The sequence below is a fragment of the Odontomachus brunneus genome, unplaced genomic scaffold (genome assembly GCF_010583005.1).
Source record: "Odontomachus brunneus isolate Ranch 3 - 2012 unplaced genomic scaffold, Obru_v1 Obru_scaffold_023, whole genome shotgun sequence".
Taxonomy (NCBI): Eukaryota; Metazoa; Arthropoda; class Insecta; order Hymenoptera; family Formicidae; genus Odontomachus; species Odontomachus brunneus.
The window spans coordinates 1,135,826-1,155,828 of record NW_022639473.1 but is presented as its reverse complement, the minus strand read 5'-3'; the positions used below and the strand labels follow the sequence as shown (position 1 = coordinate 1,155,828).

The 20,003-nt window shown below is 41.4% G+C and overlaps 1 protein-coding gene and 1 long non-coding RNA gene across 3 annotated transcripts in view; one reads left to right on the top strand and one right to left on the bottom strand.

Moving 5' to 3' along the window:
* The window catches only part of LOC116842231, a 139,655-nt gene that overhangs the window by 53,028 nt on the left and 66,624 nt on the right, over window positions 1-20,003 (top strand). For both annotated transcript variants that reach the window (XR_004377697.1, XR_004377696.1), the window contains exon 3: window positions 11,570-11,740. This is a non-coding gene — a long non-coding RNA (uncharacterized LOC116842231). The remainder of the gene's footprint in view (window positions 1-11,569; window positions 11,741-20,003) is intronic.
* LOC116842226 (discoidin domain-containing receptor tyrosine kinase B-like) overlaps window positions 147-20,003 on the bottom strand; it is a 168,294-nt gene continuing 148,437 nt past the window's right edge. Inside the window, exons 8-17 of the mRNA XM_032811128.1 lie at window positions 18,294-18,501; window positions 17,168-17,263; window positions 11,620-11,795; window positions 11,029-11,203; window positions 10,469-10,731; window positions 10,030-10,167; window positions 6,191-6,501; window positions 4,531-4,765; window positions 4,231-4,380; window positions 147-3,681 (exon numbers count right to left, since the gene is read on the bottom strand). Of these exons, the coding sequence (XP_032667019.1) occupies window positions 3,532-3,681; window positions 4,231-4,380; window positions 4,531-4,765; window positions 6,191-6,501; window positions 10,030-10,167; window positions 10,469-10,731; window positions 11,029-11,203; window positions 11,620-11,795; window positions 17,168-17,263; window positions 18,294-18,501 (1,902 nt within the window). The 3' untranslated portion in view covers window positions 147-3,531. The remainder of the gene's footprint in view (window positions 3,682-4,230; window positions 4,381-4,530; window positions 4,766-6,190; window positions 6,502-10,029; window positions 10,168-10,468; window positions 10,732-11,028; window positions 11,204-11,619; window positions 11,796-17,167; window positions 17,264-18,293; window positions 18,502-20,003) is intronic.

Sequence of the window (20,003 nt, the reverse complement as noted above, 5' to 3'; positions counted from 1 at the left end):
AACATATTTATTTAAATCTAAATTCTCTTTATTTAAACCAAATATTGTTTACTTAAATCAGGTAAATAATATTTGATTTAAATAAAGAGAATTTAGATTTAAGTAAATATGTTAATGGCACTCATCAAAAAAATATATGTTGATTTTAAGATAATTTTTCCCTCAGTGCAGAAATAAACTTTGTATATTAAAATAAATTAAATAAATTTTCAAATATATTCTTTCAGTGTTACTACACTTTTTTATTACAACAACAAGAAGATATAGTTGGCGCCCAAAATAACTGTACTTTTCGATGGGATCAACCATTTTTTCTCTCAGTACGCTCAAAGTGTTTAAAATAGAACTTTATCGTGTGTCGATCTCTCTCTTTCACTATTTCGTACAATGAATCAGCGGAGCACTTTATGAGCGGAATCTTTTGACATTTACATTTGAGAACTGTCCTTGCTCGAGATAAGAAGGTTAGAGGGTCTATCGGACGAACGGAGGGAAATATCTTCGAGATCTATAGTGAGATCTTTTCTTGCAGAGGAGTGAAAAAGGAGTGTAGAGGAAGTGGAAGAACTTTCCATTACCTCATAGCTTCACACGTTGTTGTCCCTGCAGAAATCGATTCATTATCAGGCACTCTCGCGAGCTGAGATTGAACCGTCGATTGAGATCGATATCCAGCTTGCTTGTTCACATCTGATACTCGTAAAATTAACAAACAATTATCGTCGATAAGATGCGTCTGGCAACCTGTTTGTCCGATCTGTGCTCGGATAACAAAGGTCAGGACGTTCGAACGTTACTCTCTCCCAAATTTATTCTTTTATCCATCATCGCATGTCTGCGAGTCGTCGCACATACTTTGTAATGACACACGAATCAATTACAGGACGAAAAATAAGACACGTCGAATTACAATACATGTATCGTGTTAAAATTACAATGTAACTTCGCGAACGATTAATACTACGGGTATTCGCCGCTGACAAATCGAAAGCATAAATCAATTAGTCATTCTTCTCTCTTTTCGTTTCGTTTCTTACACGAGATCTCTCATTTCACGTCGCTCGTTCAGGCAGGCTCCTCCACCGTGCACAACGGTCGGAAAAATTCAACAGACACGTGTGTGTGCGTGTGTGGCGTTGTTTTAATTTTTATTGATTCCTTCCAAAGCATGATACTCAGGTCGCTAGAATGTCCTTTAGCATTTTCTCATGCGCTTAATCGTAAATAAAAACGAGTGGAAGATAGGTGCGCTCATGTTATGCTCTCGGGAAGAACACACGCGCGAAACCCTACGTCTCTTACAACACAGTACAGTTTCCCGAGTGGAAAAACGAACAATGGAGGATGATAAGTACTCGCTACTGATGGCCACTTGAAATGTACAAGTCTACTAAGTTCGAAATTTTTAGGGCGTGTGGTAAAGACGGCCAAGCTGTGTACAAACGAAATTATCTCGCGCTCGCGTTCGCGCGCACACCTGTGTGTATTTTCTTCTTCTCTCTTTTACCGACTAAACATCTATTCTCGCTCGCGAGATATCGCTCGCGAGAAGTGCCTAGTTTCTGCTGTACTTTTTGCCCACGGATGCTTTATTTTTCTTTTTACACTTTGAGCAATTAATCCGCCGCGTTTGCGAATTAAGTTGGAAAACAGTTACGGTTTACGCGGCCTCGCGTAGTTTTCCGCGCAAAACTGTGCCAGCGAGGAAGAGTCCGAGAAAGAAAGAGAAAGAGAGAATGTGTGTAAAACTTTCCCGTACACGGAGAGGATATTGTAGCATCCTATAATTATACATATATGATAATTATGTCTTGTCTTGGGTTTTCTCTTGTCATATAAATTCTTTTCAATTTTACCGTATTTCCCAGCGATGTAAGTGTGGATTATATCGGTGGAGTTTATCTGGCTAAGGAATATAGCAAATTTTTTAATAGTCACACATCAGTTCTTAAAATATAAAGTCCATGACTTTTAACTTAGTTTTGAATAAGTCAATTTTTCATTTAAACTAGTTTTTTAATTTAAATTATTTTTTTTAATTACGTCAACTTTAACTTATTAACTTTTTTATATAAATTGAAATATTTTATCGATATTAATATCATTGTGGGCCACTTACAATGTAAAAAAAGTCAGAAATAATACCAGTAGCATCTCTTCATATCTCAGACTTTCAATGTTTTTCTTTTTGTGTGGAATCCTGAACAGAAGACAGTCGGTATTTTCTTATAAAGACTACTCTTTTATTATTTCACATAAATTTAAGCTATGATTAAAAAGTTAATTATGCAAAAAACATATACATATATCGCTTTGCATAAATAACTTTTAGTTTCAACAAGCTAATTCAATTTTATTCCAACTTTTTATTAAGTTGGTTTTTACTTATGTATATTAATGTTAATCTAACAAAGTTTATTTTACAAGATATTAATTTTAGACTTAATTTAGTTGAAAAAAAGTACATTAATTTTTCCAATAATTTATCCAATCCTAAGTAAGTAGCACACAAGAAATATGAGGATAACAAATTGAGGCGGAACGTCGTGGTGTTTTCGCCGGTTGGGAGAAATTCAATAATAATTTGTATTACAAAATTCTCTCCGTGCAGGGGTTGTCGGGAGGGGAGGGGGGGAGCCCCGGGCTAAACGAACTGTGGCGAACCGTCGTGACACACCTACTGCCGTAAAAATTTCCGCTCACCTATCATTTAAGACCTAGACCTTCGTATGTACAAATGGATAGACTTTTGTATTCGGTACTGAGCATAGTAGCATAGTTACATATTACACATTATTAATGTCAGAATACTGTACACGATAGCACTTCCGTGAGAATCAAAGACTCGTACTGACTAGAAAATATTCCATGAAGTTCCATTAGACGTCCAGACGAGGTTGATCGCACGTACGCACGTACGACATACGCACGTACTCACTTACGCACGCGATCGAAGAACGCAGTTGTCGCGCTCGGCGACGAGAGAGACGAGATTATCTCGCGTATCTGGATGAACAAATATTGCGCGTGATACTCGGACGTCTCTCTCGCGCTCCCTGTGTCGACGACGTGCTCGCTCCGATCACGATGTCGACTACGTTATCGTCTTCTCGTCCGGACGATAGAGCGATAACGTTCGCGGGAGATCGTTTCTTCCTATCGTTGCCGAGCCGCGTTTGTGGTCGCGATTTTCGCAATCTCTGTTGAACCTTTTAGTTGGAAAAGAGAGGAGGAGGAAGAGGAGGAATAGGAAGAGAGGAGAAGGAGGGACACACGCATCGGAGAACGTGTCGTGGCGCGAGCTCGTCTTCGACACATACGTGCGTCTAAAAACTAACGATTGTACATTTCCCGGAGGACCTCTGACCGAGATCGAGGTCGATCGAGACATCTGATCTCGCGCGAGCCTCGACCACCCATCTTAAGGGCGGGCAGGGGGAGAAGAGGGTCGTCGTCGTCGTCGTCGTCGTCGTCGTCGTCGCATCCGAAGGAGACGTCCGTTTCCGTATCACAGTTTACTCGAGATTACTCTTATGCACCGGGTCGATAGTCCGCTATTATGTTCTTCAGGAACGTGTAGATATCCTTGAAGGTTGGTCGCGATGTCTCGTCTCTTCTCCAACATGAACACATCATCCGATACACCTCCTCCGGACACATGGTTGGTTTCGGTAGAAGTATCTGAAAGTGTCCGAGGAGAATTAGAAGGCGCGTTGATCGATTTTTAATTGTAATTTTTGGTCGATTGTTTATTCTTGATTAAGAGGGAGTCTGGAAATCTCCCATGACAACGAAGAACGCGTTATTTTCTAAGTTTCTTGGAGCAAAATTTCGCTCGAAAAGTGGAGTGATAATCGAGTTACACAATTTTTAGCGATTTCCCACTGATGATAATTGATTTATGATTTATGAATGAAAAATTATTTAAACAGAATGAATTTTGTTTTGAACCTTCCAATAGATATTTTCACTCGAAATTGAAGAGTGAATCTAATGTATTCCACTGTCACAACAATGTGTTCATTCTAATCGATTGAAACGATCATTTATACGGAGTCAGAGTTTATTTTAAGTGAAATAGCTTAAGTGAAATATTCACTCTTGCGATTTCGAATGACATTATTTTCACTGTCGCTTCGTGTCAAAATGCCGCGACTTTTCGCTCGTTTTCACTCTGAGAAATTTAGAGAGTAGATCAGTCGTTGGCAATTAAACCGGGGAAACGCTTACTTGCAGCTCCGCTCCGTAATACATATGCTCGGCGTTCTGAATAACTTGATCATTCGATAAGTGTTGGAAGGGCTTCTCCCTGGCCAAGCTCATCACCTCCCAGAGCGTCACGGCGAAAGACCAGATGCTGCTCGAGCACGTGTACCTGTCCTGAAATTGAAACATTACCACGTTATTGCGCTTCACAGAAATAGAGATTCGCATCTTTAGTCTCAATCGAGTTAATCGCGAGATAATCTTTAATTATGCAATATTTTGGAGAATGATTGAGATATTAAGATAACGATCGCTAAATCTTACCAGTAGAATGCTCTCCCATGGTAGCCACCGGATTGGCGCGGGCGGTCTACCCCCGATATCGCTGTAATCTTTTCTGTAAAGATCACTGCACATCGCAATGTCGGTCACTTTGACGGTGTAGGAACGACCCACGAGACAGTTCCTGGCCGCCAGGTCCTTGTGTACCAGATTCTTCGACTCGAGGAATCTCATTCCGGACGCTATCTGCGTTCCCATGTACAGCAGGCAACTCTGACTGAAAGGAATCGTGATTTATCGATTGAATTTTACGCAAAAATGTCACTGGAGAGGAAAAACAAGCTTACACTTTATATCCACATATTTTACAGCAATCTGTATACCTCACGCGAAATATTTTATTTCGTTTATTTTTTTAGTAGAAATCATGTTACTATACGGAATTGAAAAGGAAAAAAACGGAATGCAGGGAAAACATATTTAATATTCATTGATTGAATTTTATACAAAGAAAAAAATTGATCTTGGCAAAGCTGTGTTTGAGCGTTCAACGACAATAATTTTAGGGAAAAGACTGAAATAATACTTTTCACAATATTAACATACTATTTTCACTAATTTTAATATACATTCTTAATATTAACATACTATTTTCATACTGTTTTTAGGAGGTTTTGATATTGGCTTTTGATATTTGGATTAATATTTTTCAGCAATTTATATGTCTCATACAAGATATTTTATTTTATTTATTCTTTTTTTAATAGGAATATACGAAGTGGAAAAAAACGAAGTGTACAAGGAAAACATATTCCCACCAATTAAATTTTATGTGGGGAAAAATTAATTGATTACGAAAAAGCTGTATTTAAGCGTTCAACAGCACATTCTCCATAAGGGGCTTCTGACCGAAATAATTTTTTGCGACATTAGTATATTATTTGCAAAATAGAGAGGGATTAATATCTGAAATATTAATTAATTTGAATCGTCGTTATATATTCGCGGCAGGAATATTACAGCTCGTGTCGCTCGTGTGCATTCGCCACACATTATCGTCCTCCCGTTTGATTTGAAATCGCCATATCTTGTCATCGGCGTCTCGGTCATTTATTGATATTTCGGTTGCGTTTATACATCAAACTATCGTAAATTGGCGAGAAAGAATCAATTGACTTTTCCAGGGATTTTCAGACACGCATATGTACGTTTAGATGCGTTCAGTATTTCTTTTCGAACATTGTCGACAAAGCGTAACTTACACTGAGAGAAAAATATAGTTGCCTTTGACGTCAACTATACGCTTTTGTGACTTTAACCACACAAATAATTTGAAGAACCATTGTTTTAGTAAATGTTATTAGAAAGATGGTTCTAATAATCTTCTAATTATTTTTAATTAAAATCACAAAAAAGTATAGTTGACGCCGAAAGCAACTATATTTTTCTCTCAGTGTACATTGGTGAATGGACATTCACCGAAAAATTTCATGAGAAAACGAGAAATCTCGTCGTTCGATTGACAGATGTCTATCTCTTTAGGATTGAGTCACATCTTCTTTGATATTAAATTTGATCTTCAAATCTCGTCGCTCTCGACTGACAGATAATCTCTTTAGAATTGAATCATTTTCTTCTGCGATGTTCACGAATGTTGTCCCCAAAGAGTTGTTGAAATAATTATCGCCGCGGGAGATGTTACCTGAGAGCTTTCAAGTTGCAATTCGGCCTGAGCGTTCCCGTGAGCGGTACGCTGTACTGCAGGTAATGAGCGAGATCCCCAAGCTCGGTGTACTCGATGATCGTCCACGGCACCGGCTCGACCGCGCACACCCCCAGAACTCGCGCCACGTTCGGGTCGGATAGGCACGATAGAAATCGCACCTCCCTCATCTGGTCGACCGCGTTGTTAGTCCGAATGTCACCGCCGGTGCACAGAGGCACTCGGGCGACGACTAATCGGGGAGCGCAGGACACGACCTCGTCCAGACCCACCGCTTCGCATATTATAGCCTGAAAAGTGAGACCGTGCGACCGTTGAGTCCTCGCGTAATTTATTTAAACAGTCAAAAAGTTGGGTATGTTAATTTTACAAGTCATTAATTTTAGACTTATTTAGTTGAAAGAAAGTACATTAATTTTTCCAATAATTTATCCAATTCACAAGAAATATAAGGATAACAAATTGTACGTCGTGATGTTTTCGCCGGTTGGCAGAAATTCAATAATAATTTGTATTACAAAATTTTCTCCGTTTCTCGGGGGTGTCGGGGGGAGCCCCGGGCTAAACGAACTGTGGCGAACCGTCGTGACACACCTACTGCCGTAAAAATTAAATAAGTGTGGTGGACATGCAATATTCTGGAAAATCAAAATTCTCCAATTTGAGAGACGATTTCCCGAAATATTCGAAGCATGCAATAAAAAACGGCAGAAAAGCTGTAGGGTAAAAGTACACAAAAGAAATTCTTGTTTTGAAAGTGTCTTTTGACGAATTCGATTGGAAGCACTAGTGCGCACCAGTACACACTAAAGCTAATTCATAGTCTGTTCTTATATTTCAGCTGTGTTTATAGAGTTTTATCTTCTATTTAAAAATCATTTTATATTTATCTTCAGATCTTATACAAACTATTACGCTGATTACGGAGCATTCAGAGGCGAATTTAAGCCAAACTTAAATGAAGAACGGACTATGAAACGGTTTTAGGGTGCACTGGTGTGGACTAGTGCTTCCAATTGAATTCGCCATTTATTCCTGACATGTTAATCTTCATATGAGATCACATAGCGTTAAACGAGAACAAGTTATTCGCAAGAATATATATTTTATATGATGTTTTTTTATTATGTGTTCTTATATATGATGTGTTCTTATTATTAAAAAAATAATTTTCATTAATGAAAAGCACGAAATGTTGGATTGAAAATAAGATGTTTTCAAATGTGTGTTATATATCCCCTGTCCACTTAATATACTCAAATCTTATATTAATCTTTTGCTCTTTAAATACGAATATTTAAATTTTCAATATAATATGTATATATTCAATATATTTTATGTACATTTTTCAATATATTTTACATACATTTTACGTTGAAATTTTAAATATTTGTATTTGAAAATCAAAACGATAAATATGTCCAGGATTAAGTATGTGTCCGGGCAGTGGTACATTTACTTTAATATTAAAATCGATACAAAAAGACAATTTACCGAAAAATACAGTTTTTAGACGAAATAACAATAAGAGGAACAACAATAATTTGTCGATGCATCGTCCCGTTGTACCAATTTCAATATTGTGATTTTTCGAGACAACTGCATATTTTCGAAAAAATTTTCTTTGTACATGGAAAATTGGGTTGAACGCTTAAACACAGCTTTCCCGCGATTAATTTTTTTTCCGTATAAAATTTAATTGATGAATATTGAATGCGCTTGTCGCACATTTCGTGAGATTGTCTTCATGTCCGAATTTGTTCGAATTTTTCGAATAAACTTCTCGGGGAATTGCCTCACTTTGCTCGAATTTCGGCATATTCTTTCTCTTTCCGGAACAATACGTGTCCGTGAAAAAATGTTACGAGCATGATTCAACAGCTCCTCGCCGGTAATATTAATTAGATCGATTTTACGTGTCGAGTTAAGAATGACGAGTTGACGGTGCATGAACCGATAAACAGCATACATCGAAGTTCGACGTGATCATACACGCGCATATTGCTGTGCATATCGAAGTTCCAAAGTATTAACACAACAAACAGGTACATATTAGCATTGTCGAATGTAACGTATGTATGTCGGCAGGATAAATATGTAAATTGCGTTTCGCCGCAGCCCGCACGCCGTCCGCGATTAAGCACGAGCGATCCAGAAACACGCATCTGCCGCTACGATGCGGGCGTTTCTTTTCAACGTATCGTTCGAGCGCTGACACGTTAATGTCACATTGCCAAAATAAGCGCTGAAATCATTTAACGTCGACATTTTGTCGAGCGCTCTTTGAATTCCTTCGAGCGAAATTTGGAAATAAATGAATCTTCACTCAAAGCAATAATGAAGATATCTTTCGAAATCAACATCACTATTCGAAATCAATATTTAATATAAATGAATATTTAATATAAATTAATATTTAATATAAATGAATATTCAGAATAAAAAACTGTGATTAAACTCGCTATATTTAATTCAAACATAAGGTGGTGAGATTTTTAGGTCCATATTGATAGTTATTACTTGAGACTCTTTTCAAATGAGATACTCAGATTTGAGCATCTATTGCTCAATGAAAATTTTTCAATTAAATTCTAATTACAGATATAAATGTCGCACATATCACAATTTAGTTGAAGAACTTGGACTTAACTTTAAATAAAAATCTGAATGTCTCATATGAGATGAGTTTTAGGCGACAAATATTAATATGAGCTTTAATGTATACAAGTGAATTCGATTGAAGTGTCTCTAATGTGTCTCTCAGTAGCAACGAAGTATAGTCAGATGATTCAAGCTTGTAATATTTGCCTCAAACGAAATATCTTTTGTTTTTTTTTTTCTTTTTTAGTAGAAATCATACATATTATATGGAATTGAAAAAAGAAACGGATACAGAAAAAGCATATTTAATATTTAATATTTATCAGTAAAATTTTATATATAGAAAAAAATTGCGGGAAAGCAGCGATTTAGATATACAGTTAGATGATTAAAAGTTGCGATATTTTTATCTCGATGAATTTCGCCACGTATCCATTGGGAGAATTCATTAAAATTCTTAGAAGAAACATTTTGTTGGATACGGGATGCGTTGCGGAACTCATCTAGGTAAAAGTGTCGCAGTTTTTAATTATCTGACTGTACATTTGAACCATTCTTCAATTTCGAGTGAAAATGTTCACTCGGTGGTGCGCGGTGGAAGAATTGGTGAGTATACATTGTCTCGAAAAAGAATGCATCGAAATTTCAAAGAGTAAAACAATCTCTTGAAAAATGTTATTTCGGACATCTTCTCATTTAATTAAATAAATGAATTATGATTTTTCGAAAAATTGTCCTAGTTTTTGAATTTTGAGTCTCCACACTGAGAAATAAATACTTGAACGTTTATTTGTAGGATATATAATTTATTTCTGTGAATAAACCTTATATCCCACAAATACATTTTCAAGTATTTTTTTCCTCGACGTAAGACAATGTATGCACTGAGAAAAAAATATTTGAATAATTTATTTGTAAAATATAAAGTTTAGTTCTCCAAAATAAAGTTTCTTTCAGTGAAAGAGAGTTCATTTTTACGAATATAAACTCGACAAATAAATTTTTTAATATTTCTCTCTCAGTGTATTTATGAAAGAATTGAGTCTACATCAGCGAAAAGCTACTCGACTTCGAGGGGAATTTCGCCCGAAGAGATTTAGAGAGATAAGGTGGCGTATTCCGCGACAACGTGTTCGTCACGTATAATGCGTTTCTGTAACATGCGATTTTCATGGTCACGCGCGCTCTCACGAACGGCGTATCGTTGTTGTCCGCACCTCTCCTACGTTCTGCGAGCCGAGTTTCTCCGTCGTTCGTAGGCACTGTCGTGGTATATTGGTTGGCTCTATTTCCTTGCACTTGTACGGCTTGTTCATACTAGGTGCGATGTTCCAATTGACGACGGGCGCTGGTATCTGCAAATGAGACGCGCGCTCTCGTTATCGTCGTGATCCCGTAGCAGTCATTTCTCTCTCCTCTGTCTCCCCTTCTCTCTTTCTCTTTTCCTATGTTTCCCTCTTCTAAAATAAATTCCCTCGTAACAAGACAAATACGTCGGCGGGCACGTAGAAATTACGTCGGGGGGGAAGTCAAGTGAGTGAAGTAGCTCGCGCGAGTTTGGTTTTCGGTTTTCGTAGGAACGTAACGCGTCCGTACTTTCCCCTTTGGCCGCGCAATCAGTCAAATGTACCGTCAAATTGTACAACTAATATGTACCTTGTGCTTCTCCTTTGGCGCTGTGTGCCAGCGCTTCGAGTGAACCTGATCGACATCCCTTTGGTGATTGGGCGTAACCGCGATATTGAGTTTCCTAGTTGGACTGCTGTAACTTTGAAGAGTCCTGTAGTGCTGGGAATGACGAGCCGGCGAGTTAGTCGGCGACGAGGAGCAGCTGGACGGGCCGACCGCAGACTCCGGTCGCGCGTCCAGTCGTACGCTCTCTTCCGGGATTTCTATGTTCTGGAAGTCCTTCGGGGACTCTGGAAGGACGATCGCGATTTCAGTCACCCGGCCGCGAGCCTCGCGTCTTCGAGATCGGCTCGGCATCGCTCTAGGTGTTGAGCAATCTTCGGGCAGGTTTGATCGGAGATCACTCTCGTTTTTCTCAGGAAACACAATAGAAGTTTAGGGAATAATGATATTGTAATAACTGATCGACCTTAGATAATTTTTTCGCATACGTTGAGTCACGTAGGACACTTTCGGCGCGCATAGTCTCATAATACCTGTCCTGGTTGTCTGTTTTCTTTTGAAAACGCGTCGACGCGTTTACTCACCGGAGCTCGCTACAATTGCGTACGTGGACTTGTACTGAGGGCTGACGAGCGGCGAGTTAAACTGCTCCATGGTGAGTGACTCGTGCATGCTCACGTCTTCCGGTATGTCCGGTGATACATGATTGGCGGTTTCCGCCGTCAGCATCCCGCCGGGCGTCAAATTCAGTAAAAGACCCTGCAAAAGGCGCAAGGAATTTACTGTTGGTTATTTCTCGACGATAAATCATGATAAAAACAATCATCTTAAATATAGTTCAAGCACAAGTATCTCTCATTTCGTTTCATTGGTTATGCAACTGATTTTTCATCCGTTAATCGTACTTTATGTATAACGTGCGTATGTAATATGAGACGCGGTAATATTATAATTTTTCACGATCAGTTTAGATTGCACACACATCACGGCATTCAACGAGCAAAACTTTCAGAGGATTGTATCATTTCATGTATTTGCTTGTGTATCACATATACACACGCAATAATTAATTTCTCTCTCCTGAATCTTCACCACTAATATCTTTTGTTGTTAACTTTGTTGCAGAAATTAGCAGTGCCATCCTCGTCGCACGATACGCTCCGATTTCGCCGTACCTTCATATTGATGGCGAAGCCGAACGGATTCTTCAACACCGTCGGGGAGCTCTGCAGCTTCTGCCGTCGGTTCAGGAATAAGATGATGAAGAAGACCAACAGCAGCAGCAGTATAATGGCAGTAAGTACCCCGATCAACACTTCCAGGTATTCTTGACCGTCTCCCGGCGCTGTAACTATACAGATTTATAGGGACACACAGAATACGCGACGTCGCCGTTAAAGTCCAACGTATTGGACCCGGTGACGCACAGTGGTCGAGCAAATTTTCCGCTCTAGCACGCGTGTCACTCCAAACTCACGACACAGGTTTCCCGAAACCTGAAATTTGAGGCAAGTCCGCGGGGGAACAATTTTATCGATTATAAAACGCGCCTAGGATTCTGTATTTGCCTCTCTCTCTCTTTCTCTCTCTCTCTCTCTCTCTCTCTCTCTCTCTCTCTTCCTCTCTTTCTCACACACATACATTCTCTCTCTTCGTAACTCGCCGTTATCGATTCACGTTGCAAAAAACCGCGCTTATCCCTCGTCGTGTCCCGCTGTCCGCGCCAAATGCCCCGAAGCTACAGCAACGTTGCCGCACTCTTTTTCACCGACGATGGAAATAAATAAGTTCGTCGAGGGGGTTAAGCTCGCGTGACGATCGAGATCAGGTCGACGACGCCGACGACTGGGGACTTTTCTTCGATCAAGCGCGGGGGAATAAAGCCGGCCGGGAAATCGCGTCGGCCGATGACAACGACGACGACGACGACTCTGTCGTCGCTTAATTCGCGGCGAGCAGGAACCGCGAAACCGCGGTACTACCGCTGCGCTCGACATGTGCACGACGGGAAAATCGGGCTTCTAAATGACGGCATCCTCTCCGTCGTTAAACGGAAAAAGAAAATTGCCCGGAGGAGCGCGGAAACGCTTTTAATTCCCGCCCTTATGCCCTCTCTTTCCCTTCCTCCCTCACTGTTCCCGTACTTTCATTCACTTCTTTTCCGCGTTTCGGTCCTCTGCTCTTCAGGGGACGACAGCTAACGGCATTAGGAGATGAAACCGCGGGGCCCGCTATTACGTGTATCAGTTGAGCCTGTTATTGTTGGATCCTCGCCTTCTCCCCCGCTGCTCTTGCCGCGCTCATTCCCTCTCGGCCCTTTTATCACACAATTTCTGGTTCTGTTTGCTTTCGCAACAACGTGTCACACACACATTGATCGCGCGCTGCACACACGCGACTCGTTTTACTTTCTGTTTTATTTTCCTCCCTTTCTCGGTCCAATCGAGCCGCGGCATTCGGCTTATCGTTGCTTTACTCGTAGCCGCGCATTGAAACGTATTTAGCGGATTCCGCGGCGCCCATATCGGCCCGATGGGATTTTCAGAACACCATTTCGGCCGGGCGTTGCTAAACTCGAGTTGGTCATTCTCACCCCTTCTCCCGCGTTTCCTTCTTTTCATCGCGTGGTATTTATTTGTTCTATTTTTAGTCCCATTTGCACGTGTTGCACGCGTCGCGAATTTTAAAGAGGTCGGCTGCCTACCCCTTTAGCAACCTTACGACTTGTTATAAAAATAAAGCAGAAGAGGGACAGAGAGATGTGAAGAGAGAAGGAAAAAGAGAGAGAGAAGGAAAAAGAGAGAGAGAAGGAGGGTAAAACTTACTCTCCAGCGCATATTTCTTTTACCCTCCAAATTTTTTAAGAGCACACGCTCTCGTGAATGCGCTTAATATTATCATAATAGGTGAAGGTACTTCAGCGCCATTAATATCTGCGCGATGCAAATGATTATTAGCTATAACAAAAATACGGCAACAAGCAGTGGGTCGCGGATGGAGAGTTTGAGAATTTCGCACGAGAACTTTTGCGATATTCGCGCATGCGCGCACTCACGGCGCCTCTCATTTCCTCGAGCTAGCCTGCCTCTACGTCTTTATTTGCAACTAACCGGAGAAAATATCTGTAATCACGGGAGAATGAAGATAAAGAGTTCACCATTCGCGCGGTCCATTAGAGATATGTAATTATATGAGAAGTCGAATACTATCTTCCCTCCTCCTCTTCCCTCTGTACAGTTTTCCCTTGATTGCCTTTTCCCCCTCTCTCTCTTTCTCTCTCTCTCTCTCTCTCTCTCTCTCTCTCTTTCCTATTCTTTTTCTGCCATTCCCATTCTCTTCTCTAATCCTGTCTCCCGCGCACTGTCGAATCAAACGTCGGCTAATCCGCATAATCGATCGCGCGGATATCAGCGACTGAATTATGAAAGCGCCGCTCTTTCTACGGCTTTTCCGACTGCGCGGGTCCGTGAACGCAAAAAATGGTCGCGCTTGCGCTTGCAAAAACTATATTAGCGGATAGCGAGTGCATCCTTTTGAATTCAGGCTGCCGTAAAGCGGACGCCCGGCTTACATGTTGTTTTCGCCCCACCCGCCACTTCCTTTTTCGCTCTTTGCTCGTGCCCTTCTCTTGTCCGGCATGCCGTCTTTTTTCGACTCCAGGGGGAGCCGTTGCTGCATCCGCGCCGGCGGCGACGGCGGCGGTGGGCGATTTCGCGACTGTTTTATTTGCGGAACCGCGCGTTTCCTTTATTTACAACGGCAAACCGGCAAGGTGCACGGTCTATTTTTTTCGACGGGGTGTCACACAGAGCCGCGGGTAGCAAGGTGGAAGGGGAGGAAGGGGTGGGAGTCGTTTTGGCGGAGCTGGTTATATCAGAGGAATCGTAATTATGCCGCGTTCAAGCATTCTTCCCGGCATCCTCCTACCGCGCCCTCATTTATCCACTGCACACTTCCTGTTATCTGTATCTTTCCCCTTCTTCCTCTCCCATTCTGCACTCTCTCTCTCTCTCTCTCTCTCTCTCTCTTTCTCTGACTCTCTCTGCACATCCTGTCTCCTAGCGCGATGGCGCTATAAGTTTTTTCCATTTTTTCATCCTCGTTCCTCTTTCCGTAACGTAATTTCCCGCGCTGTGTGTAGCGCGCGCCTCTCTCTATCTATTCGGGTGACAAATTGTTGCCTTTTGTTTGCATTTTTGTTGTAACGCCTGACGCGCCGTACTCCGTATCCTTTATCATACGTTTCGGGTCGACGCAGGGTGCGCACGCGCGCAGCGTTCAAGAGCTAATGCGATTGTTTCGTTCGTCGTGTCGGAGATCCGCGCGTTAGATTAAAACTCGTCGCATAGGTGTGCGGCTCGATCGCACGTGCGCTTATGTGCGTTGTGTGTGTGTGTGTGTGTGTGTATCACACGTGGTGTGCTCCGATTAAAAATATACTTGTAATATATCTCGGTGGTATTTATGCCGTCCACACACACGCATACACACCGTCCACGCGTAACATTGCCGTCGATGCCGACTTGGCCCCCATTTATCCTCCTCTTGCGACTAGCGCAGTTGTGCTTTTTAATTTCTTATCCGGATAAGCAATTCTCCCCTTTGATTACATCCAATGGCTCAGGCGGAAAACGCGTGTTCTTAGCTTGTCCCGCGATGCGGAAAGTGCGCCGCAGGATTTGTCGTCTCGGCACAAACTGTCAGCTATACGTAATTACGCCCCGCGGAGTTGCGAGTCCGCTCTCCTCCCGTCCTCCGCGGTTCTCCCCTTTTTCATCCCTCGTCCTTCGTCAAACGCGCTGCCCCTCTTGACCCGGCTAATTGTTTACGTTACGAGGAAGTTGCCAGGCGAATTATAAAGTGCGCCACGGCGTTCTTCTTCCTCCTCTTCTCGGACGTCAACGACTTTTTCTTAATCGCATCTTTGCGGCGAAGAAACACGGCTTCGTTTCGCTCTAACGACGTTAGTCATAAACGTCGCGGGTGCTCTCTCCGGAGCGAATGGGTGCGTTTCCGCACTCGAGGAGGCGGGATGAGATAACTTCGTTTGGGATCAGTCGAAAAGTTTCATTTAATTTCCGATAGATTGCGTCGTATGCACACACGCAGAACATCTTTGTCGAGCAATACAGCAGACTAATAGTATTATATAATTTACGAGACTTGCGCGACACCCATATTTATGCTGCAGCCAAAATTTGCACAGATTGTAAATGCTAATAATATTTATTAATTTACAGTGACTCTCTTTTATTGAGCTCCGGTTAACTTAATCGTCGATTGTGACCAGTAAGTAGTTATTAGCCAATTCTGTTAATTACAATTAACAGAATTAAATCGACGATCAAGTTAATTGAAGCTGGATAAAAGAGTTACTTTAAATTAATAAATATCATCAGCATTTATAATCTGTATTGATAAAGATTTTATTATCTTTTTTTCTCTTACTGATAAATATACTATCCTAGACTATTTCCTCTCAAATGGTGAGGCATATAATTTTGATATCTTTAATTTACTCATGAAGAGCTACAATTTTATCCAAAAATAATTTAAGATTTCGAATACCGCAATATGGGGCTAAACGCACTCTCCCATATCTTCTCGAAATTTTTTCTACATTATTAAATGTATTCTGGCTGGACAAGATTGTGTGGTGAACAAATTATATCTTAGAGAAAAATTCTCTGCGTGTATACATGACAATGACACACGACAGCAATATATTGAACGACAACGACAATAACACGTGACAACAATATGTTAGACAATAATGAAATTCCGACAATATCGACGTGCTATACGTCGGCAAAAGGTCACAGACACTTTACTTGATTGATGAGTGATTTGTTCCCACTGAATACGAGCGGGTCTAATTTCGTTAAAAAGTCCAATCGAACTTTTGGATTGACTTCGATACATCGAAGCTCGTGCCGTTCGTGCGTTACAGTTCTGATGTTCCGACTGACGATATCTTTACCGCGGCGTGGTAAATCAACGTGAGCCGAGAGAACGACGAAGGTGAGACAACTGCCGCGCGCATTATGGTAAATGATAAATACGCGAACGCCCCCTATGTTATAGCGAAGCAAACGTACACGCCGTGTATAACACCGTGAAATAATCGAGCTTATTTGCCGCGTGAAACACGTTATTTGTCGAACGTCAACTGCGCGGTAATCTATTAAATGAATTAAGTCGCTCGGAGAAATGCTGTCAAGTTCCCGTGTGAATAATACAAAATCCGTAGTAAAGCTAACGTGTCTGTTTGTGTGTATGTGTGTATATTGAAACGACGAAACCCGCATAGAAATTTCTCAGCATTTTCTCAAGTGCAGATTAGGTTCCAATCAGAATGTCCAACTTTGCTCCAAAATATATTATCTATCTATCTATCTATCTACAAACCGCGCAATTATTTCTTGTGATCTAGTAATCAGGGGCGAAATTAATTCTTGATATCCTTCCTGATTGTCGGCCAGTGTCATTTAAACTGATTGTCGGCCAACTTAAAATTCGAAGACGTGAAATATCGAACGCATGAAGTACTTTCACTTCTTCTCTCTCTCTTTCTCTCTTGAAAATTCGGAGCTGCCTACTTAGAAACATACGGTACGAGAGATGAAAAGTTTCTAGTGCCCGGCGCTTAATTAGAACGAGATTGATACGAATTAAATTCTCTCTCCCCTCCCTCTCTCTTTCTCTCTCTCTTTAGTTACTTACTCGTTTGCAAGTTGAGATCCACTTCGGGGTTGACTGGAATTTCCCGGTTGCTGAACTCGGACGCCGCCTCCTCCGTGGTGTTTTCGTAGGGATTCGCTGAAAGCGGAAAATAGCTGTAGCTAATTAGAATCCATGATGAGTGTCGTGAGATCTGCGTAAGGGATTTGCGAGGACAAGACGAGGACGTCGAAAGAGAGAGAGAGAGAGAGAGAGAGAGACGCGCGAGCAAAGATAAAGGCGCGGATCATCGGCACGGTGTGAAAGGCACGATAACTATTCGCTCTTTGAGACTGGAACGCTAAAGGGAGGAGAGGGAGGGAGGGAGAAAAATCCCGGCGTCACACTCGAGGTCACTCGAGGCCGTCTCGGTAACGCGGTAATACCAGGAGCCCCGGAATAGAGATTAATAAAACACGCGCTCGCGCGAGACGCAGTTACCCGCGCGCAATTTCTGTTGTCGCGTTGGGAACGCTGGGAGGGCGATAAAAAATTTAGAGTTGCATTAAAAGAGTTATGCGTTTCGCGCGCAAAGATTCAAGCGACATTGTCGTGCAGTGAGCGCGTCCATATCGTGTCGATGTCGTCAAGTTAAACGATCATTAGCGCGACGAAATCGGGGAAATACGGCCGCGGATATTCAGGGCACAAAGACGCGCGGCGGTTATTAAAAGGTAATTGAAGTCGTGGTCGTTGTCGTCGTCGTCGTCGCTGCCGCCGTCGTCCTCGGAACGGGGGTTGCGGCGGAACGGGATAATCCTCTGGCGGGGGCATTATAACTTCGTTCATTACAAGATTCCTCGAAGCGCGTCCACGATCCGCGAATTACGGTTAAGTGCGCGCTCGGTCCTCCACGTTGTCGTCGTCGTCGATGTCGTCTCGGGGTCAGTATCATGTAGGTCGTCGTGGGGTAACACGCGCGTGTCCGAAGAAACCCGCGGAAAATCCCAAAGAACGTGACAAATTGTTTCTCACGGTCGATGACGGCGGAAGAAGTGGGACGGGAGGAGAGAACGGACGAAGAAAGCGCGAAAGAAAGAAAACTGGGGTTTCGGGGGAGAGACGGGGGTGAACTCTCTAGAAGAAAATTATTATCGCCGGGGGAGAAGGTGGGTACGTGGAGGCTCACTCGCGTCGAACATCACTTCGCTGATGATGATCCATCGCGCGGCGAAGTACAGGTGCAACTTGAGTAGGCGGCCGCGTCGTCCGTGGAGACCGATCGAGACGTTCCGGGCGTTCTCCAGCACCAGGTCTGGTATGTAGGAGTAAGGCAATGGCTCGTCCTCGTAGGTCTCGCCGTCGGCGCTGAACCAGATGTCCGCTTTGGAGAACACCTGCGGCACGAGGGCAACTTAGAGACCGTAACGACCGCGTCGAAGGCCGTGATTAGCGCAGGAATATTTTTAATTCGAGGGTCGGCCTGCTTATTGCCTGGAGGGCTCGCGTAGTAACGTCAGGATTATTTTTACTGAAGGCATATATATAAGAAGGGAGAAGCTCTACACAAAGAGAATATATATAATGTAAATATTCTAATTTTTTTATATCACTCGAAAAATAGGCAATCATAGTGAAAATTGTCTAGATATGAGAAATCAGCTGATGGTTAAATGACTTGCAAACAGATTTATATTTGTGGGATATGAAGTTTATTTGCAAAAATAAACTTTATATTCTACAAATAAGTTGTCAAGTATGTCTGCAGGAATAGACTGTTAGTAAGGTCTATCTTGCTTTAAAGAACTTTATAGCAACTTTCGCTAAAAACGTAGCAAACTTTTTAACAGCACGTTTCAGTTTCCAAAATATAAGTAGCACATACACTAAGAAAAAGATATTTAAAAAATAAAAAAATATATAAGTATAATATATATAAATAATAAAAATATAAAAAGAATATATAGAATAAACAGTTGTGTTTACGAGAAACTACGATCCTAAGAAAATGTATATTTAAAAAATATCTTATATATAAGTAAATGTCTTATTAGTATGTCTTATTATCGAATAAATATTTACTTCTTAGATATCTTTTCTCTCAGTGTATGAAGTGAAAGGATAATGAATTACTGCAGAATATCGATCAATTGCTGGGCTATAAAATTTTATAGTAATTTTTGCTATCAAATTCTCTACGTGTTTAGGAATAAAAGAGGGAATTGTATAGGTGTGGAGAACACAAAAGTAATATTATATATTAATCTCGAGTGATTTTGAAGTGTCCTGTAAATGGAAGGACGTTGGCTGCTAAGAGATTAACTCCGGGACGTGTATGTGTCTGTGTTTGTATACGTATCCGTGGTATCCGGGTCCCGAAATCGAAATGAGAAAAACATTAATAACGGCAAGAGGCCAATACTGCGCTGAAAGTAACGAGAAAAGCGTGGCCGAGAAGAGAGAAGGACAAGAGAAAAGATGAAGGAGAAGAAGACGAAGAAGAAGAGATACAGTCTTGCGACACATCCGGGTTTTCTTTCTCTTTTTCTACTTCTCCTTTTTCTTCTTCTTTCTCATTCGCCGATAAGTTGCCACAGAGATCACGCTTCTCTGATTCTACTGCTTTGGACTTGGCGCGGACGCGAGATACTATCGATCTCGCAATTTCGCCACTATCGTGAGCGCAATATATATATATATATATATATATATATATATATATATATATATATATTTCGACGAATATTCTATCTCCGATTTATTTTCGAAACAAAACACGTATATCGTGATGTTACTAATTATCTAAATACCACTCAGCTTATGTGGTGAGGTAGATAGATAAATACATAAATAGAGAGAGAGAGAGAGAAGGAGGGAGGGAGAAAGAAGCTAACAATGA